At 37.5% G+C, this 21,172-nt stretch overlaps 2 protein-coding genes, 1 long non-coding RNA gene, 1 other non-coding gene and 1 pseudogene across 4 annotated transcripts; 1 reads left to right on the forward strand and 4 right to left on the reverse strand.

Annotated features, from left to right (window-relative positions):
- Window positions 1-47: 47 nt before the first annotated feature.
- LOC120011948 (serine/threonine-protein kinase PBL27-like) lies at window positions 48-5,487 on the reverse strand. Its single transcript, XM_038863133.1, has 5 exons — window positions 5,073-5,487; window positions 3,761-3,957; window positions 3,359-3,548; window positions 1,342-1,733; window positions 48-1,209 (listed from the first exon to the last, which is right to left on the reverse strand). Exons 1-5 carry the CDS (start codon window positions 5,218-5,220, stop codon window positions 586-588), a joined length of 1,551 nt encoding a protein of 516 aa, XP_038719061.1. The 5' UTR covers window positions 5,221-5,487; the 3' UTR covers window positions 48-585.
- Window positions 5,488-6,787: 1,300 nt separating this feature from the next.
- Window positions 6,788-11,096, reverse strand: LOC120011971 (probable serine/threonine-protein phosphatase 2A regulatory subunit B'' subunit TON2). Its single transcript, XM_038863177.1, has 12 exons — window positions 10,815-11,096; window positions 10,056-10,147; window positions 9,764-9,826; window positions 9,559-9,657; window positions 9,094-9,252; window positions 8,878-8,949; window positions 8,638-8,770; window positions 8,480-8,544; window positions 8,262-8,337; window positions 7,968-8,069; window positions 7,628-7,820; window positions 6,788-7,313 (listed from the first exon to the last, which is right to left on the reverse strand). The coding sequence occupies exons 1-12, from the start codon at window positions 10,954-10,956 to the stop codon at window positions 7,076-7,078; spliced, it is 1,434 nt and encodes a 477-aa protein (XP_038719105.1). The 5' UTR covers window positions 10,957-11,096; the 3' UTR covers window positions 6,788-7,075.
- On the reverse strand, window positions 7,445-7,560 carry LOC120014003. Its single transcript, XR_005471534.1, has one exon. It is a non-coding gene; the product is annotated as a small nucleolar RNA snoR104 (small nucleolar RNA).
- Window positions 11,097-11,821: 725 nt separating the features above from the next.
- On the reverse strand, window positions 11,822-17,259 carry LOC120012300. Its single transcript, XR_005471246.1, has 6 exons — window positions 17,193-17,259; window positions 16,222-16,311; window positions 13,572-13,654; window positions 13,308-13,398; window positions 12,511-13,159; window positions 11,822-12,233 (listed from the first exon to the last, which is right to left on the reverse strand). It is a non-coding gene; the product is annotated as an uncharacterized LOC120012300 (long non-coding RNA).
- Window positions 13,497-15,814, forward strand: LOC120012299 (annotated as a pseudogene).
- Window positions 17,260-21,172: the final 3,913 nt, after the last annotated feature.

The following is a 21,172-nucleotide window of genomic DNA, read 5'->3' on the forward strand; positions in this document are numbered from 1 at the left end:
CATGCAAAATGTCACAACCCAATGGTCTAATGGCAAAGTAGCGAATCTTGACAAGAAGGAAGAAAGAAATTGGGGGACAACATTTTCCTTCCCTATAAGCCGAAAACATGACCACTCAAAAAATACACACGACTGAAATGAGAGTACGAGACACATGATGTCGACAATCAAGCTAAACCCACTACTTGCCCCAACAGAGGGGCCATAAATTTTAGACATCTTCTCAGGTCTCCCATAACCTTCAGAAATCTCTACATACATGGATTAACATGTTACATACATCAATTCCGCAGCGGGGTTACCTGTCAAATGCCTGAAAAGCAGACACTGTCCTCTACATCAACCCTTCTTTAACTGTGTTTCTTTCCTTCAACCACAATTGCAGTATTCAGTTTCATAGTCTACAAGAATGACAAGGACAAGTAACAACAGTTAAAGTTGGGATATAAGAACTCTTATCCCTGGGGAGGAAAAGGAAACCAAGAAGGTAAAGCATGTCTCTCCCTCTTCACAGTGCCCCGGAGAAGAATAATACGTCTCTTTGAGAAAGCAAGTAGACAGACAGGAATAGGCATTTCAGTGCAGCTACTCATTTGTACCATCAAAGCTACCCAATGCGTTGGCCCGCTTTTTCTCCCTCCAATTCTCACCCCACACTTTTGCCTCAGCAACTGCACGTTCTCTATCTAAATCACGGTTTCTTGGAGTTTCTCTTGTTCTCGCACTATTTACGGGGCTGTCTCTCTGAGAATCCTGTCGCTCGGGATCATCTAAACCCCATTTTCTGCTAGAACCACCACCAACCTCAGCCCTGCCCAACTCATCACCCGTGCTTAATTCCCGACCATGATCTTTCTTCCTGTAGTCTGGTGAATTTTTATAGCTGGAAGGCGAACCATGCCGCCCTATACGGCTGTGCTCACTTGGGCTGTCCATCCCATCTGCGAAGCTCCTCTCCCTGCTCCTAGAAATAGATGGACCAACTCTGTTATTTTGTGCACTTGCTGCATTTTGATCATAGGTTTGCGAAGCTAAATAGGTAAGTGCCGTCACAACATCGCCTATCAGAGGCCTTGTGGCAGCTTGCTCTTGCAAACACATTGCTGCAACAGCCAGAGCTTGATATAGTCCTCTCATGGGATATCGACCTTGTAGCAGTGAATCAGCCATTTTAGGGAACTTCCTACGATCCTTGAAAAGAGGTCTTGCCTACAAAACCCATGTTCCACAAATGATAACAAAAGAAAAAAATAATCTCGTCTCGCGTCAATACAATGGCAATTGAGGGGGAAACAAATACCAAAAAAAAATCAACATAGTTTGAGGAGCAAACATTCTTACCCACGCAACAAGATTATGCTCTCCAGGTGCCCGGGTATTATCTATAGCTTTGCGGCCTGTTATAAGTTCAAGAAAGACTACTCCAAAACTATACACATCTGACTTCAGAGTAAGTTGACCTGTCATGGCATATTCTGGGGCACAATATCCATATGTTCCCATCACTCGTGTGGAGACATGAGTTTTGTCACCAACAGGACCCAATTTTGCAAGCCCAAAATCTGACAGCTTTGGGTGAAACCCCTCATCAAGAAGGATGTTAGAAGATTTTAAGTCTCTGTATATGACAGGTGGGTTCGCTTTATCATGCAAGTATTCCAACCCCTTTGCTGCACCAGCTGCAATCTTCATCCTAGTGTTCCAGTCTAGAGGCTCCTTATCGGGAGGAAGATCTGAAAGGAAAGAATTAAATAAAGTAAGAAACAGTTGAGACTTGAGACAGTGCTCTACTAATTCAAGTTCGACTACAAGGAACAAAAGGGCTATGGTCCAAGAATGTGAGACATATTATTATTGGAGTTTTATAAAGCATTGTTTCTAATCCTCTAAATGTCAACTTCATTCCTGCTTATTGATCTTGCCATCCTGATCTTGCTTTCTCAGGTTTATCTTAAATTACCAAGGTTCTCTACCACAAAGAATTTCTACTATTCCAGCAAGAAATTCCCTCATCTCTTAGCATCTAGAAAATGAAGGGGTGACCGTGTCTTCTAAATTCTAAGAATTAAGCTCCAGCAAATAATCAGCCATATACACATCAAAAGTCAGTTTGATCATTTGAAAACCAATGAACGTTTTTGGCTTTGTAACAAAGTTCAGCAGCTTCAACCAAAATCCGTGAAGCCTTTAGCAGTTCAGCAGATAACTTGTCAACACAATCAGAGCAAAAAGAAAAACAGAAAGAAAGCTAGAAAATGCTATTGTGCCTTAGAAGGTGCTAGAAAATTACACAAGTTAAGAGGTCAAATCGTAAGAGTGTAAATTGCGGAAGTATATGCCAACAAAAGCTCCTATAACATGCCAATGCCATCGAGTTACTCTTGTAATGAGTGAGCAGGCGTCAATTCCTTTTCCAGTAAAATAAATCACCTTACCAGGAGGCAGGAACTATAAAATTGTTAACTATAGTCAACTAACTTCCTGAACATAAAGCTAAAAAATAAAGAAAATCTTGCCTATAGAAATAATATCTTTGGAAAACAAACCAATTTTGACTGAACCAAGTTACATAAACTACAATTTGAATTCGCTGATATTAAATTATTGTCATGATATCATCGATTACTAAAGCCATGCTTATGATTGAACTCTATGACGCAACCACCTATACAATAACGCTTTATTTAATGTTATCAACTAACAAGATGCTTCCAAACTATCTAGATCTACCATTTCGTTTCCCCATTTCATTTTAAGCTTTTCGTTTTTTTTTTCTACATCTCTTGGATTGTACCATGGATGTCTCTCCTACATGTTATATGACCCAGTAAGTTTGATACTGATTCTGGCTCATGAAGAAATATTCTTGTACAGTTACCAATGCATCAACTCTGTAGCTCCAGATGATTTGCTATGAGGTCCTTCCTCTCAATCCTAAAACATGTGTATCACATCTAGCATCTACAGCAACAAATCTTTGCCACAAATCCAATTCATTAATAGCTTCTATAAGGCACTTGCAGGTGCCTAGTATACAGAATTGTTCACTAGTTTTACCAATGAATGTAAGCACAAAAGCAGCAAAAAGTAAATGCGAGGTCAAATTATTTGAACAAAACAACAAAATTGATTTTGATTTCGCACTAGTATGCATGGAACACCATGAAAAAAGGACAACTGTTAGTCCATGGCATCATCAAAGAACATATTGTCTACCCAGGCATACCAAAGATGATGCAGAATAGTTAAAACACAGTAGCTAACATGCACTTTAATTTATGTAAAGTAGCAGAACTGAACAAAGTGTGCAGAGTTTCACCATTATAGATAGTGTAAGTGCAAATGCATGCAATCTAACCATGTAAATGATCCTCCAATGATCCCAATGGCATAAATTCATAAACAAGAAGGCGCTGGTCTCCATCAGCACAATAACCAATCAAGTTGACAAGGTTTGAATGGTGCAATAGGCTGAGCATGAGGACTTCCACCAGGAATTCTCTGTTGCCTTGAAGGCCATTCCGGTCAAGCTGTTTTACGGCAACTAACTGCAACATTAGTTATTCATCCAAAAACTATTAATCACAGAACTGCAGTAATCCTTCATGGAGCTGATAAATGCAAAAAAAAATAAAAATCAATGTCTTCTAGTGATAATTAGAAATTCCAAAATTTAAGATATAGAAGAAATAATTATGAGCTAACACAAGAATGTGGTTCCATCTGTGACATTTACATCCTCTCAACAATCACTAATTACCTGTCCTGTGCTCTCCAATCGACCCTTGTACACACGTCCAAATCCCCCTTCACCCAATAGACATTCTGGCCGAAAGTTCTTAGTGGCTGAAGCAAGCTCTCTGAATGTAAATGTGTGTGCGGCAATATTTGCAGTTGGTTCTTTTGGAATTATTGTTTCCTTCTTTGCATCAGAACCATTCCGGGATTTCGATTTGTCTACATAACCATAGGAAATTAGATAGTTGATGAAGCAAATAATGAAAGGAAGCAAATATCATATCTTAGCTACAAATAAAAGGTAAACAACACCCGCGCACAAGGCTACCACAGTAGGCGGGGTCGGGGACATGCAAGATGTACGCAGATTTTACACCCACATAACATGTGGAGAGACAGTTTCCACTTCCTAGTAACTGAATCTGTGACCTCTAGATTGCACCCCCGCAACTCTACAATAGGGCCAAATGTTCGCCTGTAAAGTTAGCTACTACAAAATCAAGAGATATATAGGACGGGTTCCTGGAATCATAAGACATAATTCAGCGACCCAAATGCAAAAACATCTGCATGAATGACAATGAAGACGATTTCTATCTCTCTAGATTTCGAGTTTTCAAGCCTCTTCACAGACTGAACTACCTAATAGGCTAATACTTAGAGAAATCCCAAGAACTATTTCTCAGGTGTTCCATAGAGGGTTAAGTACTCTAAAATTTGCAACTCGAAGTTAGCATCCAAAGCATTATTATCCTTTCACAGAAAACTACTCAGCATAAGCCCATGATATCCTTCAAACACTATTGTTATTGTGCCACAGACATTTCAAATAGATTTTTTAGTCATTTGAAACATAAATTTAAAATCCACAGAAAAGACTGCAAGTAAAGACACTGCTTTACTTATATTTACGTCTTGCAGTCATCAATTAAGGTTGGGAAGAATGAAAACGTCATAATTCCAGCTCCTAAACCCTTACGTAGATCTCAAATATGAACATCACTGCACACAATTAACATTAAATAAAACAACAAACACAACAATCAAATCCAAGTGTTAGCCCTTCAAAGAATTGTATCAGTTAAAAGCTGGAAACCCCAAATTCAACAAACACTAAGAAAAATGAGGAAAACTAAGATGGAAGGAAGGAAGCAACAGATGAACCAGATCAAACTAAAAACAAACTCTACCAGCAACCCACCATCAAAAAACTTAATAGAGTACGAAAAACTATAAAATTCAGCAAATTTAGTAAGGCGACCTATCCCCCACAACCCTACTTACAACAAACATTTCTCCATAAAATCCCAGAAACAAAAGAAAGGAACTTTTACCTGAGCTAACTCTGCTAACATGGTGGGACTGAGACAGTGAACCATCTTTCACTGAATCCTTCTTGACCACTTCCTTTACACCACCAGTTCCTCCACCACCCTTACCCTCCTTGTTGGATGATCCAAAACAAGGAAAACACCCTCCCATATCAAATCCCAACAAATCAAAACCCCCAAAAGCTCAGCTACTGAAACAACCCTCAAAAGGCCACACAACAAAATCAAAATTAAATAAATGAAGACAGACCCTTCAACAAGCAGACTTCATGTAGTAGTTCTTCAAATTGGGTTCTTTCTCTGTCTTCCAGGATCTTGAGTGTCCATTGAAGAGAAAGATCGAGACCAACAAGAAGATCAACAAATCGAAGAAAAACTGATGTTTGAGCAAAGTAAAGAAGACAAGGTAAAGAAAGAAAAGCAAAAGGAAAAAAAGAAAAATCAATAAAAATAATTAATTAAGTCAAAATAAAAGGATAAGTTTTGTGGGTTAAAAGTTAAATAAAAGATACATAGTAGCACTAACATTTTATTTTTCCTTTTTTCATTTTGTACCCCTAAAATATTCGAAATTACAGCATCCAGTAATTATCATCATCACTGTCGGAGAGTGGGTCCCACCCGAAGGATGTGCCTGCCTCCACTCTTTTGATGGACATTCTCAACACATGTTTTATGTAAGAAGAAGCTGTTAGATTCTCTCTACGGTAGTGCTCTCTATTTCATGTACAGTAAGCTCTGCAATTCCTACCGTCCGATCTTAATCTGATTAGGTCTCCAAAAGACATGACGTCATGGTTCCTGGATCCAACTCTTACAGCAAGTACAACTTTCTCTTAATTCCACAAAATGTTTGTCTGCGAAAAATAATTAAATAAAGTTATGGTAAAAAAACAGTGCTTTGGTCTCAGGTGGGCCAGTTAGGGCAGTTGGGCTTTGACATGAAAGCCCAATAGCCATGGTTAATATTTTTCTTTTTCAAAAAAACCCAAAACGTTAAATACTCAATGGGAGAATATAATTAAACATGATTGGCCGCACGATTGGGTCAGGGTGACATTAATTTTAAATGACACGTGGAAATGGAGATTTTCATAAAATAATGGAAGTAGGCCCCACGGTTTTATTGAATTAATGTGTAATAAACTGTGTGGCCTACTTATATGGAGTATTTTTTATAAAAACCTCCATTCCTAGGTGTCATTAAATTTTTGTCAGCATTTCAAAAATTAGTGGCAAAAGTTGTTGAACTTAGCTTAGTGAGCGTTAATTCAAATTTCCAAAATAAAATAATAATTGATTACCCTTCTCTCTCACATGATTCAAAGCTTTTCTAATGTTGTTCATTTATTTCTTTTTTAGTCATAGCAGTGATAAATAAATACTGCATTCATGACAGAACATTTTATTGTGTTCATATTAGGGGTGGCAAAAAATATTTAAGGGTCGGTTTTGGATTGGACAACACATGTTTACGAAATATTTACATATCTGAACCCTAATTCATACTGGATTTCGAACGTATTTAATTGACCAAACCTGAATTGATTTAAATTCAGACAAGTAAATCTGATAATTACCTAAACCGGATTAGAGTCTAAACAAGTAAATCGGATAAGATTTATGTGTTTGAACTCATACACAGTTTTAAATCAGATAAAATTTTTATGTTTGAACCCAGATTTTGAACATATAACATATGTTCAAACTTAGTTTAATTCGGGTCGAACAAATTAGGTAATTTGAATTGGAAAAAGTTTTGTCACCCCTAATTCATATATAATGTAAATTCTAATGCACAAAGCTCTCATAGTTGAGATGCCTTCCCGCGTAAAGACTGTTTTCCAAGTTTGAACATGTTACATCTGAATTGCACCTCTGCAGAGGTGCAATTTAAACGCTAGGCCACATGTTCGCCTGTAGCCAAACGTCAAGAAGAATACATGTTTGAATTGGTAATGTGTTGGTACTAGACAACTACCAGCTACACAGTACACATGCAATTGTCATTCTTCTTCTGGTTCTTCCTCTTCTTGGAGAAGATTTTCTCTGTTGTCATGGGCCCAGAAACCACGCACATCTATAAGCATGCTGGCAACGGTGCCACCCTGTTTACAGGAAAGCAGATCAGCAAGAGTAACTCTTAGCGGGTCGGCTGGCTTCACCATATCCCATATTTCATCCCTTACATCCTCGATACACAATTCGTAATTCCCGCCTTCAACCCATTTCTGGTGTACATCTCTGTTTCACAAATTTTGATAAAAAGAGTAATTACTAGCAGACCAAAATTAAGAGAGAGAAAAAGAACATAACAAAAATGTGCAAGCAGGACCGTGTCTCCGAAAGATCGAAGAGGACTATACTAATTGGATTCATGTCTCTGTATATATGAGACTTGCAGAACATGCTCAGTATTACAAGTAGGAAACTACAGAGATTTCTGTAGGAAGATTGTATCAGGTAGCATCTCATCTTTTGGATGCTCCCCTTCTTCACTTCCGCTAAAAATGTCCATAAGTCAAATCAACTCAATTTGAATATGAGAAAATATTAACCTGAAAAGAGTGTGGATGTCAGCTGTTATAAGATATCCCCGTCCATGAAGATCGAGACAACGAAATAAGTATGTTAATCCTTCTGGAGTGTCTTTGTTTTCTAGGGCCAGTACAAAGTCCAGAAAACTTTCAAAGTCCATCTCCCGAGCATTTCCAGCACTAGTTTTGCCCCGCCGGACATGCTCATCAAATACTAATGAAAAGCAAAACAATGTAGAGAATGAACAGATGAAAACTCAAAGAAAACGTGCAACAGGTAAAAGGGCATGATCATTATCATTTCTATTAAGAATAACCAGAGAAAATGCAAAGCACAAGTGAAGAACATGTTAAGTCTAACCCCTTTCGATGAAAATTTCAGTTAGTGTCCCATCTGCATACTCTCGAAGCTCCTGCTTGCTTAATGTTCCATTCATATCCTTGTCAAGGGCAAGAAACATATCTACAGGGAAAAAGTGGTAGATCAGGCAAGCAATGTATCCTATTATGAACTTCTGCGATCTATTTTAAGTTTTTAACAGACACTAAACATTTTGATAAGCTTAAGATCACAATTTAGAATCAACAGGTACATGCACCACAAATCACGGCTCTCGGAACAAGCCAAGAACTTAAAAATATTTTTCGTACTCACCACAAATGCGTTGTGCAGATGTCAAAGAAAACCAATTTTCAGCTTGCTCATTGTCGGTGATTTCTTCCTCGCTTTCCTAATAGGAAAACGTCAGGAAAAATAATAATAAGTAATGGAGCATTGGTAAGAGATTTCACTCTCACATAAAGAAACTATGCGTAACATCTTGTAACAACGACCGTTTAGTAGCAGATATCAAGTTTTAAATGTATCTCTACCTGGTGGAGTTCCATTAGTTCCTGAAGACAATTACTTAGAAGCACCTTTTTGATACAGGCTTTCCCTGTAGACAAAAACTTGTTAACCACTGTGAACAACTGAGAGTGACGAACAAAATAAAATTACTAACAAAAACTAAACAAATAGAAAAACAAACCTCGTCTATGAGGATCACAAAAGAAGAAGAATTTGTGTGCAGCTATGCGGCAATACATTTGAACAAAAGCCGCAGGCATATCCCGTAGCTGCGCCAAATTAGGGATAAGACCTCGTATGTAGGCCTCCATTTCCTATCGAAAAGGAGATAAAACAATATAGTATCCAGCCAGCAGTCAATTTAGCAATCATATGACAGAAGAAACATCAGAAGTTTCATTTTGAATATCTTAAGACATACATGAGGCTGAAGAAGACCATCAGAATCCTCGTCAAGTTCACTCATGTCAATTCTGGCCTGTGTAAGTGAAACCTGAACAATGGACAGTGCAAAGCAATCATGAAGATAAACTATGAAAATAGAACTAGACATATACATATTTTGCTTCCCTCAAAGGCAAGAGAGAGAATCCTGTAAAGAATAATTAAGCTTAAGAGTTAAGATAGCAAGACTCACTGTACGCATCACGTAAAGGTAAAAGGGAAGGATGGCAATTCTTCCTTGCTCATCTTTCTCAAACTTCATGAAATTGGATGGGCTGAAAAAGCGTCGACATTTGGGGCCTATCTGCTCCGCACATACAGAGGCAATGTGACAGAAATCTTCATAATTCATCTGAACACGAAAATTTGGATAATATATCAATAAAACTAGTAGAATATAATAAATTACTCAACAATTACAAAGGCCGTATAGCCAATAATGGCAAAACAAAGTAACTGGCAGCAAGAGCAAGCCCTGAACTTCTTGAGAGAATAAAGTCCCTAATTAAAAGGAGAGGTAAAACCATTCAGCAACAAGATCATGAATGATCAGTTTCAAATGTTTCTAGGGAATACAATTTATAAGATGGGGGATGCAACAATTTTAAGTGTGATAATTGATAAAGCACAGTCATATGGCAGGGGAAGATTTATGGACCTTTTCTGCACCAGTGGTGTCATCAATCACACAATTTTCCCTCAAGCAAACCCACATTGCATCTAGATCATCGGCATTTAGTAAAAGATCTGATTGCTTCTGCAAAAAAAAAAACTTAAAATGTCACCAATGAAAGAGTTTAAAAAATGCTAGGGCAATCCAAAACTTACAGAAAACCATAAACTAGGGAGAAGCGCGATCAAACCTTTAGAAATCGATATTTTGCCAGCTTCTGAACCCGCTGGCTAATGGATCCTTCTTCAGGTTTCTGAACCAATAGAAATTTCAATAAGTAAAAGAAATTAAATTCACATGCATGATATGGGGGATCTACCACAAAACAAACTGTCAAGAATCAAACTGATGACAAGAATAAAATTCAGGAAAACCAATGGAAATTTTTTGAAGTATGACAAAACATGCTCCATTGTAAGAACAGTATACATGTGTATCTCATTTAAAAGTGAAGTGCTCGGGTAATCAATGAAAGCACATGCCTTCTTGTAGAAAGTTGGTATTGTGCCCCCCTCTGCATTTTTTTGTTGTTTGTCTTTAAATATATCAAGCAAGATTCTTTTTGTCTCGAGCTCTATAAAGGAGAAACAAAACAATACACTTGGTTAGATGTAAGTCAAGAGAGAATTACACATTTCAATTCCAATTTTCAACAAGTAAATTTATCATCATGATGTATGTTCATACAAGAATATATCAACAAGTGAAGTGAATCCAAGCTTATCACTCAACAACCAGGGAGATTCGAAATATCACCAGTCAATGAAGGATTTAGTCAAAGTTTTATTATCTTCTCCATCTCAAGTCTAAAATCTGAAGTTAAGTAAGAGGCAGCAGTATGTATCAGGTCCATTTCATCTCATGCCCTTAAATCCACGGTTTCAGATTAATGTAAACCTAAATTTAAATTGTTCAAGTAAGTTATATTTTTTATCTTCATGAAAACAATCAAGTTCCAGAAGCGACTACACTTGTTCAGCTATATAACAGTTCAAGGAAACAAATCAAGCAAGCTGCAACTAAAAGCCACGCAGAGCACAGAAAGTAACGTATAAAAGGAAATAAATAGCATTTTCCCATGTACATTATCTATACCGTCGCCTCCATAAACATACATTAATCTATACAAGCAAATCCTAACATCACGGAACTACATTTCCAAAATTAACAAACACGATATGAAAATTATAATTAGCGAATAAATTAATAACAAAACAAGATTAAGATGAGAGAATGCAAACCCATTAGGGCTTCTGATCCGAGGCCGGCACCGTTTCCTATGTAACGACGGAGATTTCTGACCCAAAGCATGGATGAAGCCGGCGGCATCTTCCTCTGCGGGATGGCCTCGTGGCTCTCGCCATCGCTTGACCCACTGTACATGGCCGAGACTGAGTTTGTAACTCAGGAGAGTTCGCAATGAAGCTAAATTTCTTCAGATCGGAGTACAAACCCCTCGAAATTACTGGCCCTAACTGATAAACCCTAGATCTCCGAGTTTTGATCTATGCTTTCACTTTATTTTCTAGGAGAAGATGTTCTTTTTCTCTTTCAATATTTTTAGTGTTTTACACAGAGCCCCAATAATTTATCATAATTGGGAAGAAACCCCGTAACTTCCATGGGCTTAGGTTTAGCACCCCTTCAGTTTCATGCAGTCCTCTTCACTCAAGGAACCATGTGATCATGGGCCGTCATCCCAATCCCACTGCTTGGGGCGAGTCAGCGAGACCATACTAGGGCATATGGGCCCTATTAGCTGGACTAGACCATTGTCCAAGTACCGTAAAGCCCACTTTCAGCATCTAACATGTGTGGGGTAGGATGTTGCACAGACTCATTGGTAATTTTTCCTTTGGATATTTGATATTGACATAAACTCGTTTTCTTAGGCCCTCATGAATAAAAGTTTCTCACATGACATGACGATAAATTGGACTAAATCCCAATGGGTGAGCCAAAAATTGTGCATTTTATGTTGAATATATGGGAACAAATAAGGTCAATTAACATCAATCTCTTATCACCTTTTATGGATTCCTAATATATGAACGTCCACACTGATCATGAGATAAAGCCATGATTGGATAAACAATTTTGAACAAGAAAAGGGGTAATGTTCACTTTTAAAACTTACCCAAGTTAATCAAAGATTAGTTTTTTGACATTGAATAAGAGGTGACAATGATGCAAGAGCTCATTATTTGGCTCATCATTGTTAGACAGAGAGAGGGAAGAAAAAAACACAAACAAACAACATGGTCCCCCTTCACAAACTCTCATTTTCAATCCAGGCATACATACATGCACAGATCAGATGAATGAAACCTTACCATGAACACCTTTCCATGGCCACAAGACTCTCAAATCAATTCCAAATGCCCAAAAGGCTACACATGCACATGTTCAAATAAGAACAAATAACACTAATAAGTGCTAAATATCCCAGAATTGTATGTTAGTCTTCAAACCAAGAAATATAGAAACAAGTCTTTTTACAGTCAGGCCATGCAAAAACAGCACCACTTGCTTGCTTGCTGTCAGCCTGAGACAACAGAACCAAACAACATTCTTGTTTAAGAAATCTTCCTCTCTCTCTCTCTAGTCTTTAACCTCTGACAAGGGTTTCTTACTTTCTTGTATTCAAGCACCATACAGAGCTGCATAACATGACAATCACCTTTCCATCAATCTTACACTACTTTCCAGCAAACAAAGCACTGCAATACCGGGAAACAAACAGACAAGCTAAATAAATGAGGGGGGGGGGGAGGGGTAGTACAGTACAGCTCAATAACCTTCCCCACCCTTGATCATAGTCACAGCTCAACAACCACAAGCAAAAGAAATGATATAAATAAAAAAAAAAAAAAAAAAACAGGCAAATGGTGAGGAACATTCAATTACCCATTTTCCCAAAACAGCTAAAATTCATACCTAAACAGCAGCATGTAGCCATGGAAACTGGAGAGTCTTACTTTTTGATGTCCTGTGTTGGCTTCGTAGTCATGACCCCATCTTAGGAAGAGTCCTGTCTCACCGTACTAAAATGGGAATGTCCTCTCTTCTTTCCAGATCAGATGACAAAGGGCAAAAAGGACTTGGAATTGAGAGATGATAACAACATTTCTTTTGATCCCCCTTCCGTAATTATATCTCCTACTAAAGACACTTTCCTCCGCCCATTGTGAGAGCATTATGCACGGGAGGAGGAGTTTTTTTTTTTCATAAGTGTCCCATCTTTATAGTAAAAATGATAATATTTACAGTTGGTAACAACTTCCCACATGGGCTTTGATTTTTTTTTAGGTTATAGATAGACTAGAGATTCCACAAAGAGATGCTACTAAGCTTGAAAGATGGTCTCAGTATAAGTTCAAAACATGTCCACGTGGAAGTTTTTTTACATACATCCAGAGCACTTTGCCTTCTGTCCGAGGAAGTTAATTGTGAAGCAAACACACTTGGTCTTGACAACCAATGCAGGATTTGAGCCAACATGGATTCATCAGCAGTACAAGACAGGGTAATATCTTCTGCTTGACTGCTTGAGTTATTCTGTTTGTCTCCAAATTCACCTTCTTTCCTGTAAAGCCAAATGAAAGTAGTTTGTTTTCATAGAGTCAGTTTGTTCTTCAGTGACAGGGCATTTCTAGGGTCACTTGGGTGTGACGGTGAACATCAGACAACAAAGTGGGGGTACTCTAAAAAGCAAATGAGTTGTCTTCTGATACCTTATTTAGATTTTAGCAGCATTGATCTCTGTCAAGTCTCTATTTCCCAAGTGGATACTCAATATCGGCCTTATCGCTTCCCGAAATGAGACTGTAAACAAGTGCATATACCCATCAGAACAAGCACTTGGATCTGCAGTTCTTCAAAGGTAGTGGCAATCTTGTTCAAATTCTTGACATATACTTAACCAGAGATGGATGACTGTCTTTAGTTATTGACAGGTTCAATGTTCAAGTTTGTTGAAGGGGACACAAAAGCTTTACCATATGTCAAAGTATGCGACCATAGCTGGAGGTGCTGCAGGGCTGCTTGCATTCGTGGCAATGGTCATTGGAGTTGTGTGGTTCTGCAAATCACAATGTAAAAACTTATCAAACAGGAATTCAGAGACTGGTTCTTCAGACCCATCTGCACTAGGTAAGGATATCAACGCCGACGAAAATAAGGCAATACTTTCTATTTCTATTCATGCAATGTCACATGATGGATATGATCATAAATCCCCTCCACAATATTACAGTGGAGTGGAATGGGGGAGCTGGACCCAGTTCAGCACCAGACCAGTCTACACTTGGACCACCTGAAGCAAGGCAGTTCACAATGGAAGAGTTGGAACAAGCTACAAAGCAATTCAGTGAAATCAATCTTATTGGCTTTGGAAGTTTTGGTTCAGTGTATAAAGGTTTTACTCAGTGACACTGTCGTGGCTATAAAAAGGCGTCCAGGTGCTCCTCGACAGGAATTTGTTGCTGAGGTATTTATAAGGTTATGACTTATGATCCTATTGTCGATGAGTGTACATACTAAGTTTCCTTAGACAAATTCATTCAACAGAATGGCTTAGAGACACTCTAACAGTATGCTAAAAACAAATAAATAGGGTCTCATTCATTCTGAGAACTTTCCAAGTTCCAACATTATCAAATTAAAATATACATGTAGAATTTTACACTTGAAAAAGCTCCACATGCTCGAGTAAGTATACTCTTTAACAGCACAAATTTCTCACAACTTGAATAAATGATAAAAGTTCTATGTGGCAAACAGGTACTTTATTTGTCAGAAATTCGTCATCGCAATCTAGTTACCCTTCTAGGTTACTGCCAAGATAGTGGATCTCAAATGTTGGTCTTTGAATATTTACCTAATGGCAGCATCTGCAATCATCTATATGGTATGACTCACTTGGCAAAATTGTTTTGACAACATTTATGAAATGCATTTCACTTCAGTCAACTCTTCTGCAGACACTGGACAAGAGTCATCAACTAAATTGGAGTTCAAACAGAGGTTATCCATAGCTCTGGGAGCGGCTAAAGGTAGCTCTATAGCCTGCATGAATCCTATAAATGAAGTTCAGAAAAGAGGAAAAAAAAAAGAAGAAAAGAGGAGATTTTTTAAAAGTTACAATTTTAACTTCTGCAGGTTTATGCCATTTGCATGCGCTAAGTCCTCCCTTGGTACACAAGAACTTCAAAACAGCCAATGTCTTAGTCGATGAGAACTTCATTGCAAAAGTTGCAGATGCAGGAATTTCAAAAATCCTAGAAAAGATAGAAGAAGCAGGTCCTTCTCACATGTCCCGTGCCAATGCTTTCGATGATCCAGAGTAAACTAATTACTGCCAGTAACTTTCTGTTTTAGTCCTGGAAAGATTGGCTTCCCCAGGCTCAATGTGTGTCCTGTGTACATGTCTAGGGTAGGAATATCAGGGACCTTCACTGAAGTGAGTGATGCCTACAGCTTTGGGGTGTTTCTTTTGGAGCTAATAACAGGACAGAGAGCTACGCATATCGACTCATTAGGATCTGAAGAAAGTTTCATCCAATGGGTATGTATTCTGCCTTTTTGGTTTTATTTAAGGAGAACCTTCTCTCATTTGAGTGTTAGGTATGTAGGCAGATAATGCTCCTCCAAGACTACTAATTGGTGGATTTTCACAAGATTAGGATAAACTTACCAGTGTTCAAAGGTAAAAGTCTATATGCCGACAAGAATTAAAGTAACAAGATGTTCTCATGACTCGCTGCTGATGTTTTAGTTCAATACTTTCAAGTTGTAAAAAAGAACTCTTTATGATGAACTGTTAAGTTCAGAAATTGAGGAGTTGCTTGCCATAGCAAGTTCTTAACATCTTAGTTCTACCGTCAAATACGAAAGTAGACAAATGAAATGCAAGGTACCCATCTTACATGTTTGCAAATTTTTTTTTGAGATTCATCAATGATTGGTATCTATTACTTCCTTTAATTTTTTGAAGGTTCGATTACAATTGACTTCAAACAACTTTGTGGACTATCGGCTGCATGGAAGCTTCACTGTAAATGGAATCAGGGATTTGATCAGGCTGACAATCCAATGCATGAGCTTTCTAGGAAGAGGGCGACCAGTGATGGAGATGGTTGTCCAAGAGCTTGAAAGGATTCATGAAAAAGAGATGGCTCTAACAACAGTCATGGGCGAGTGTACTACTACAATTACTCTTGGCAGTGAGCTATTCACTTGAAAAAGAAGATACAAGTATTAGTGCTCTCATTATATTATTTTGAAAGTGAGAGGAATTAATGTGTTCAAATACGATTCTTCAGGGATGCTAAACAATGAACTCTTATGAAGAAATCAGCTTTCATAAGTGGAATACCATATTACCCAAGTATCTCTCTAATGTGTTAATTTTTCTTTTAGATTGTTCATTCTATATAGATGCAAGCGAATATTCGATGAGAACCTTCACTGTCAAAAGCAACAAGATCGATTATTATCTGCAATTGTTACTACATAAGCAGAAAACAATCCGTTTACCTAACAGATAGATTGAACGGGAAAATCTCAGCAGAAAATTGGCATGAGTTTCATTTGTAAGTAAGAAATATTTCCCTCTTCCTAGAAAAACATTATAAATGTCAAACTTACCAACCAAAAGACTGCTCTGTTAACTAAGGCCTTTGCTGCCAGCATTTGAGTTTTTGTGCAAAATATCCATGTTCCAAAATTATCTCTTTCCTGTTCCATAGGAAGCAACAAGCAGACAGTGGGTAAGCTATGTGAAACAATTGATGGACATCATAAATAAAAATCACAGCCGCCTCGTGAACTAAACACAACAATAACCAAGTTGACAAGGTAGAGCATGCAGAAATACTTCAAACATAATACATGTCGAAAGACCAATAAATCCCATCTTGCTTATGGAACCAAAATGAAAAAGGAGAATCAGGACCGCTGACTAGTAAAAAAAACAGATTACACGACATGCTATAATTGTTTCATCCCTGTGATCTCTACCTATGATTGAAACACTGCAAACCCTAAAACCCCAAATTCAACCTAAAATATATAAGCTTTATAAGATTAAATGGTCTGGATAGTGTACATGGGACATGCCAGTCTAATACCACAAACAACATAACACTACGTAGCTATCAAGCTATATTGCATGGTCCGTCTGTATACCATACATGGACATGCCTGTCTAATATTAAGAACAACATGACAGTAATAACAATACTTAGCTACCAAGCTATTTCAACCGCAAGAGACCATAAAGATGATGAAGGTGACATAGCTGGCCTACACTTCTATGTGGTTGTGCAGAGGAGAGGGACCATCTACGCAAGTCCTTTATGTCAAATTCCCATCAGACATACAATAATACAAAAACTATTAAGCAATCCTTGTTAAGTACAGTGAAAAGAAATAAAAGCATAGATTATAGGACTGCATATGATTATCAAATTACTTGGCTTCGAAATTTCACACTTCAGAAAATCAGTACCAATGGGGGCATCGACTCCGAACGTACTGAGTTTCCATTCCCACTGGAGCAATATCCATCGTGCACACGGTTTTGGATAAGTTACAAACGAGCAAATTCAAGTCCTTACCCGATCCACTAAGGCGGCGATGCCATGACCTACACTCGCTTCCCTCCAAGAGAAGATTTCACTCCGCAGTTTTCGAAGGAAGTGAAGTTATCTGGGTCAAGGGAGCTTGGCAATTAGGGCCCACGGGAGAACCTGCTCGTGAAGGCCCGGCAAGGCGAGTCATCACTCATCCGAGCCAGACCCTGTGGGCCAAAAACCCCGATCCAGCTTATTATTATTGGGTCGTTCCGGCTCGGGCCAAAACAGGCCGGGCTGTCCCGGGCCAACGGACCTTTTGGCCCGTATTACCTCTCTACTTAAGGAGTCGGTTAGAGATATGGTGGGTCCACGACAAAGGACGATATATGGGTCCACCTTCACTCAAAATCACATCACAGCCGCCGTCCAATCCAAAATCAAAGCGTCCGTAATGAAAAGCCTCGGTGTTTTTTACCAAAATTAAGGACCTTGCTCTAAGATCAGGATGGTCATCGCCACCACCGGCTGCTTCATCGCCGTCATCATGGCCACCTCCATGGGCGGTGACACACAGGATGAGACAGAAGAGGAGGGAAACCAACAAGAGAAACCTTGACATAGTGTTTGATGATTTGGTCAAAGAATCAAAATGGTTATTTCATAGATTTTGACAATAAGGAAATGGGGCAGTACCTGAATCGGTTGGTACTTGGTAAGAACATAGGTATGTATATATGTGTATATATTGGCTTGTGTGAGTAGTGGTTGGATTGGCTTGTACTACACAAAGATGAGAGAGACACTTTGCAGTACAAAGGCCAAAAATGGGAACAGTTTCTGCTGTGAATTTATTTTAATGCCATGGAGACTACAAGGAGAACGAGCAGATACGCATATGTAATCATTTACGTAAAATAAATAGTAGTTAGTTAAATTAGTTTTATACAAAGCCCAAGTCACATTGATTTATACATCTTTTTTTTGAGACATCAATCTGACGGGGGCACTCATTTTTCTATTATCCAGGTTCATTTTTTTACTGAACAACCCTTTTCACTTTTGTACGTAGTTTTTAACTTTTTACTGTAAAAACATTCTCCAATGAAAAGCCTCGGTGTTTTTTTTTACTTTTTACTGTGAAAAACATTCTCCAATGAAAAGCCTCAGTGTCACAGTGACTGACAGTTGTTGTACATTCAGGACCGTGATTCACGTCCACCTCTTTGACAATATACCTTTTTTAGTCTGCCATGTCAGCTGTGTGTACGGCCCTAGGCTTCACTGCCCGACACGTACTCAGTTTTGGCCCCACAATGATCAGAGATATTACGTGGCAACAGTGCCACCGTGTACGTTTGGTGGGCCTTCTTAGATTAGATTTCGTGGCGGTCTCTGATTGGTTTTGCTTTAAAAGGTTCCTCTTAGATTCCGGTTTGTGTCGGCTATTTCATTTTTTTTTGGAGAATAAAAATCTACAAAAATTAAATTACCTAAATTAAATATGTTAAAGAGTTTATCTCACATCCGATTCACACAACTTAATCGAATAGTATATAACACAAATATCACGCTCATCTCACATAACCAATGCATTTTTGGACATAAGAACCATTTCTAGATCTAATAACAATAGCGACGATTAAAGAATAATGAAATCGTGATGATATTTGATCGACAATATTAATTTGTAGTGTTTGAGAACTTATTGTTTATAAATTATTAGATGAGGGCATGTGCATATGATTGTGAAGTGGGAGTCCACGAGTGTGTTTGACCACTTGACTGAAAAGGTTGCAGTCTAGCAGAGGACCCATTGAGGCATCTTTTTTTCATATAATTGATAAAAAAAAACCCCTCTAAAGTTATATATATATAGATGTGTGTATGTGTGTGTATATATATATATATAATCACCACCCAAATGACATCATTTTCTCGTCAAAGTCCTTAACCCATCTTTATCCCTGAAACCCGGATTGAAACTTTTTTGCACTAAAACATAAAGAGAGAGAGAGAGAGAGAGAGAGAGAGAGAGTGTAATTTGTTTTAGGAGAATGTGCAAAATTTTGATGTTACCAAAAAGGACAAATGTACCGTATCAAGACTTCAAAGAAAAAAGAGACATAAGAGGCCCCTACAGTATACATAGTGTTTTTGTTTTTATTTTTTTATAACGGATTCGTAGTCACTATCCTTTATCCTTTAGATGTACATTGGATAAATTTATCGGGTTTGCATATTAGCTAATGTCATGTAAATTCATAAAAAAATTTATGTGTTAGTTCATGTTTTCGGGAGATAATTGAATTATAATAGGAGAGCATGAGTAGCATACGCCTTACCACCATGTCATTATCATTATTATTGGCTTGTATATACACTCTAATATTAATCTGGCCATTATATATCAAACCATGTAAGAGTTGTTAGTCAAAAGTCCAACTTTTGCAAACCCTAAACTACAAACTCACACCTTTTCAGAAGAAGAGGCTTGACTGACCGACCTTTTCTTCTCCAACTGTTGAAACACGGATCCCTTTCATGCAAAGGAATGCATATGCATAACCCACTTTTAGTTATTTATTATTCTTTAATATCCTTCCATATATAATACCAACTTTGATTCAAAAAAAGCTTTTGTTGGATTAGAATGAGTTTAGTGATGTTATCACTTGAGAATTCACATTTTTTGTTCTTGTACGCTTTTGGTTTGGTTCATCACATGATCAGGACATTATGATACTTAATACAAGCATGTGTATGAATATGTTATATTAATCCTCAAAGATGATCGAATTAGTTGAGAATGAATCATTCCAATTGATCAGAGACTAAAGTTTAACTCTCTACATCAATACTCTACGATTTATCAGGTGTTTGGGAAGAGCTAGGCGATACAAATATTGAGAGTTTATGGAACAAAAGCTTATGATCTCTTTTTTAAAAAAAAAGAAGAAGAAAGACAAGTCCGTTGTTCTATGTATGTCTATATGTTCTTATTCTTTAGTGGATGAGTCAAGGGTCATAGAGCCTAACTTCTTGACATTCTTAAAAGAAATGAAATTATGATTAAGTTTCATATATTTCAATTTTGTATCCTGCTTTGCTCTCTCTTTGGATTTGTTTTTTGTTCCTAAATAATTATTTAATAAATACATATATAATGGTATTAGGTCATCATACCATTTTGAGTAGCATATGATAATGTGTCCATTGGAAAATGATTGTAGAATTGGGAAAATGCTAAAAACAAGAAAAAGAAGGTAGAGGAGGTTGACCCATTCCATATTATGATTAGTTTATGTCATTCCCAATGCCATTATATATAAGCATGCATGTGAAGGGCTCATCAAAGAGATCACACTTGCCCTTTTTTTTGAAACTATGAATTTAATGTATTAGTGCATGCCCCACTTAATTATATATTTAAGCTTTTGATTAAACTTTTGACTATAGCCTTTTTTATACAATTACTTTTGGTGATCAAGGACATTGACCCAAAAATGTGTGTGCCTTTGCCTTTTTGCTCTCATTTCACTTGAAAAAGAATAAATTAAAAGCAGATTATGAGGAACTCATGAAATTCTCACTGCACATTCTTGACATTTGTCTAGCAAGGCCATATCTCTCTTGACTATATTTAAAACAGTGATATATATATATATATATATGTATGCATGTGTGAAGCCCACAAAATGACAACAAAACAAAGATAAAAACTTTTGACTTGTTTTATGAACTATGTATGATGTGGGCATGTGTTTCCCATGAATGGAGCCTAAAACAACAATTAATACCTTATTTCCTTGGACACATTGTTTTTTGGTTTGTTTTTTACTTAGAAATGATCCTCCTAACTACTATCTTTGACAATCATGAAGAAGACAACATATATTTGATAGAAATTCATACATATATATAGAGTTATATATTTTGCACAAAATGAGGATTCACACATGTGCACATGTAATTAGTTCAAAGATTTGAGAGTCTCAAGGAGTTACAATACAAATGCAGGCAAA

Source organism: Tripterygium wilfordii, chromosome 13 (genome assembly GCF_013401445.1).
Source record: "Tripterygium wilfordii isolate XIE 37 chromosome 13, ASM1340144v1, whole genome shotgun sequence".
NCBI classification, from domain to species: domain Eukaryota; kingdom Viridiplantae; phylum Streptophyta; class Magnoliopsida; order Celastrales; family Celastraceae; genus Tripterygium; species Tripterygium wilfordii.

What these genes read in the sequence shown, in the direction of transcription:
- LOC120011948 (XM_038863133.1), bottom strand. Translation starts at nt 5,220, where the DNA reads ATGGGAGGGTGTTTTCCTTGTTTTGGATCATCCAACAAGGAGGGTAAG. An exon ending in TGTTAGCAGAGTTAGCTCAG is followed by an intron (nt 3,958 to 5,072) that starts GTAAAAGTTCCT and finishes ATGGTTATGTAG; the next exon opens with ACAAATCGAAATCCCGGAAT. An exon ending in GATTGGAGAGCACAGGACAG is followed by an intron (nt 3,549 to 3,760) that starts GTAATTAGTGAT and finishes CTAATGTTGCAG; the next exon opens with TTAGTTGCCGTAAAACAGCT.
- LOC120011971 (XM_038863177.1), bottom strand. Translation starts at nt 10,956, where the DNA reads ATGTACAGTGGGTCAAGCGATGGCGAGAGCCACGAGGCCATCCCGCAG. An exon ending in ACCTTTACGTGATGCGTACA is followed by an intron (nt 8,950 to 9,093) that starts GTGAGTCTTGCT and finishes TCCATTGTTCAG; the next exon opens with GTTTCACTTACACAGGCCAG. An exon ending in AACTAATGGAACTCCACCAG is followed by an intron (nt 8,338 to 8,479) that starts GTAGAGATACAT and finishes TTTTCCTATTAG; the next exon opens with GAAAGCGAGGAAGAAATCAC.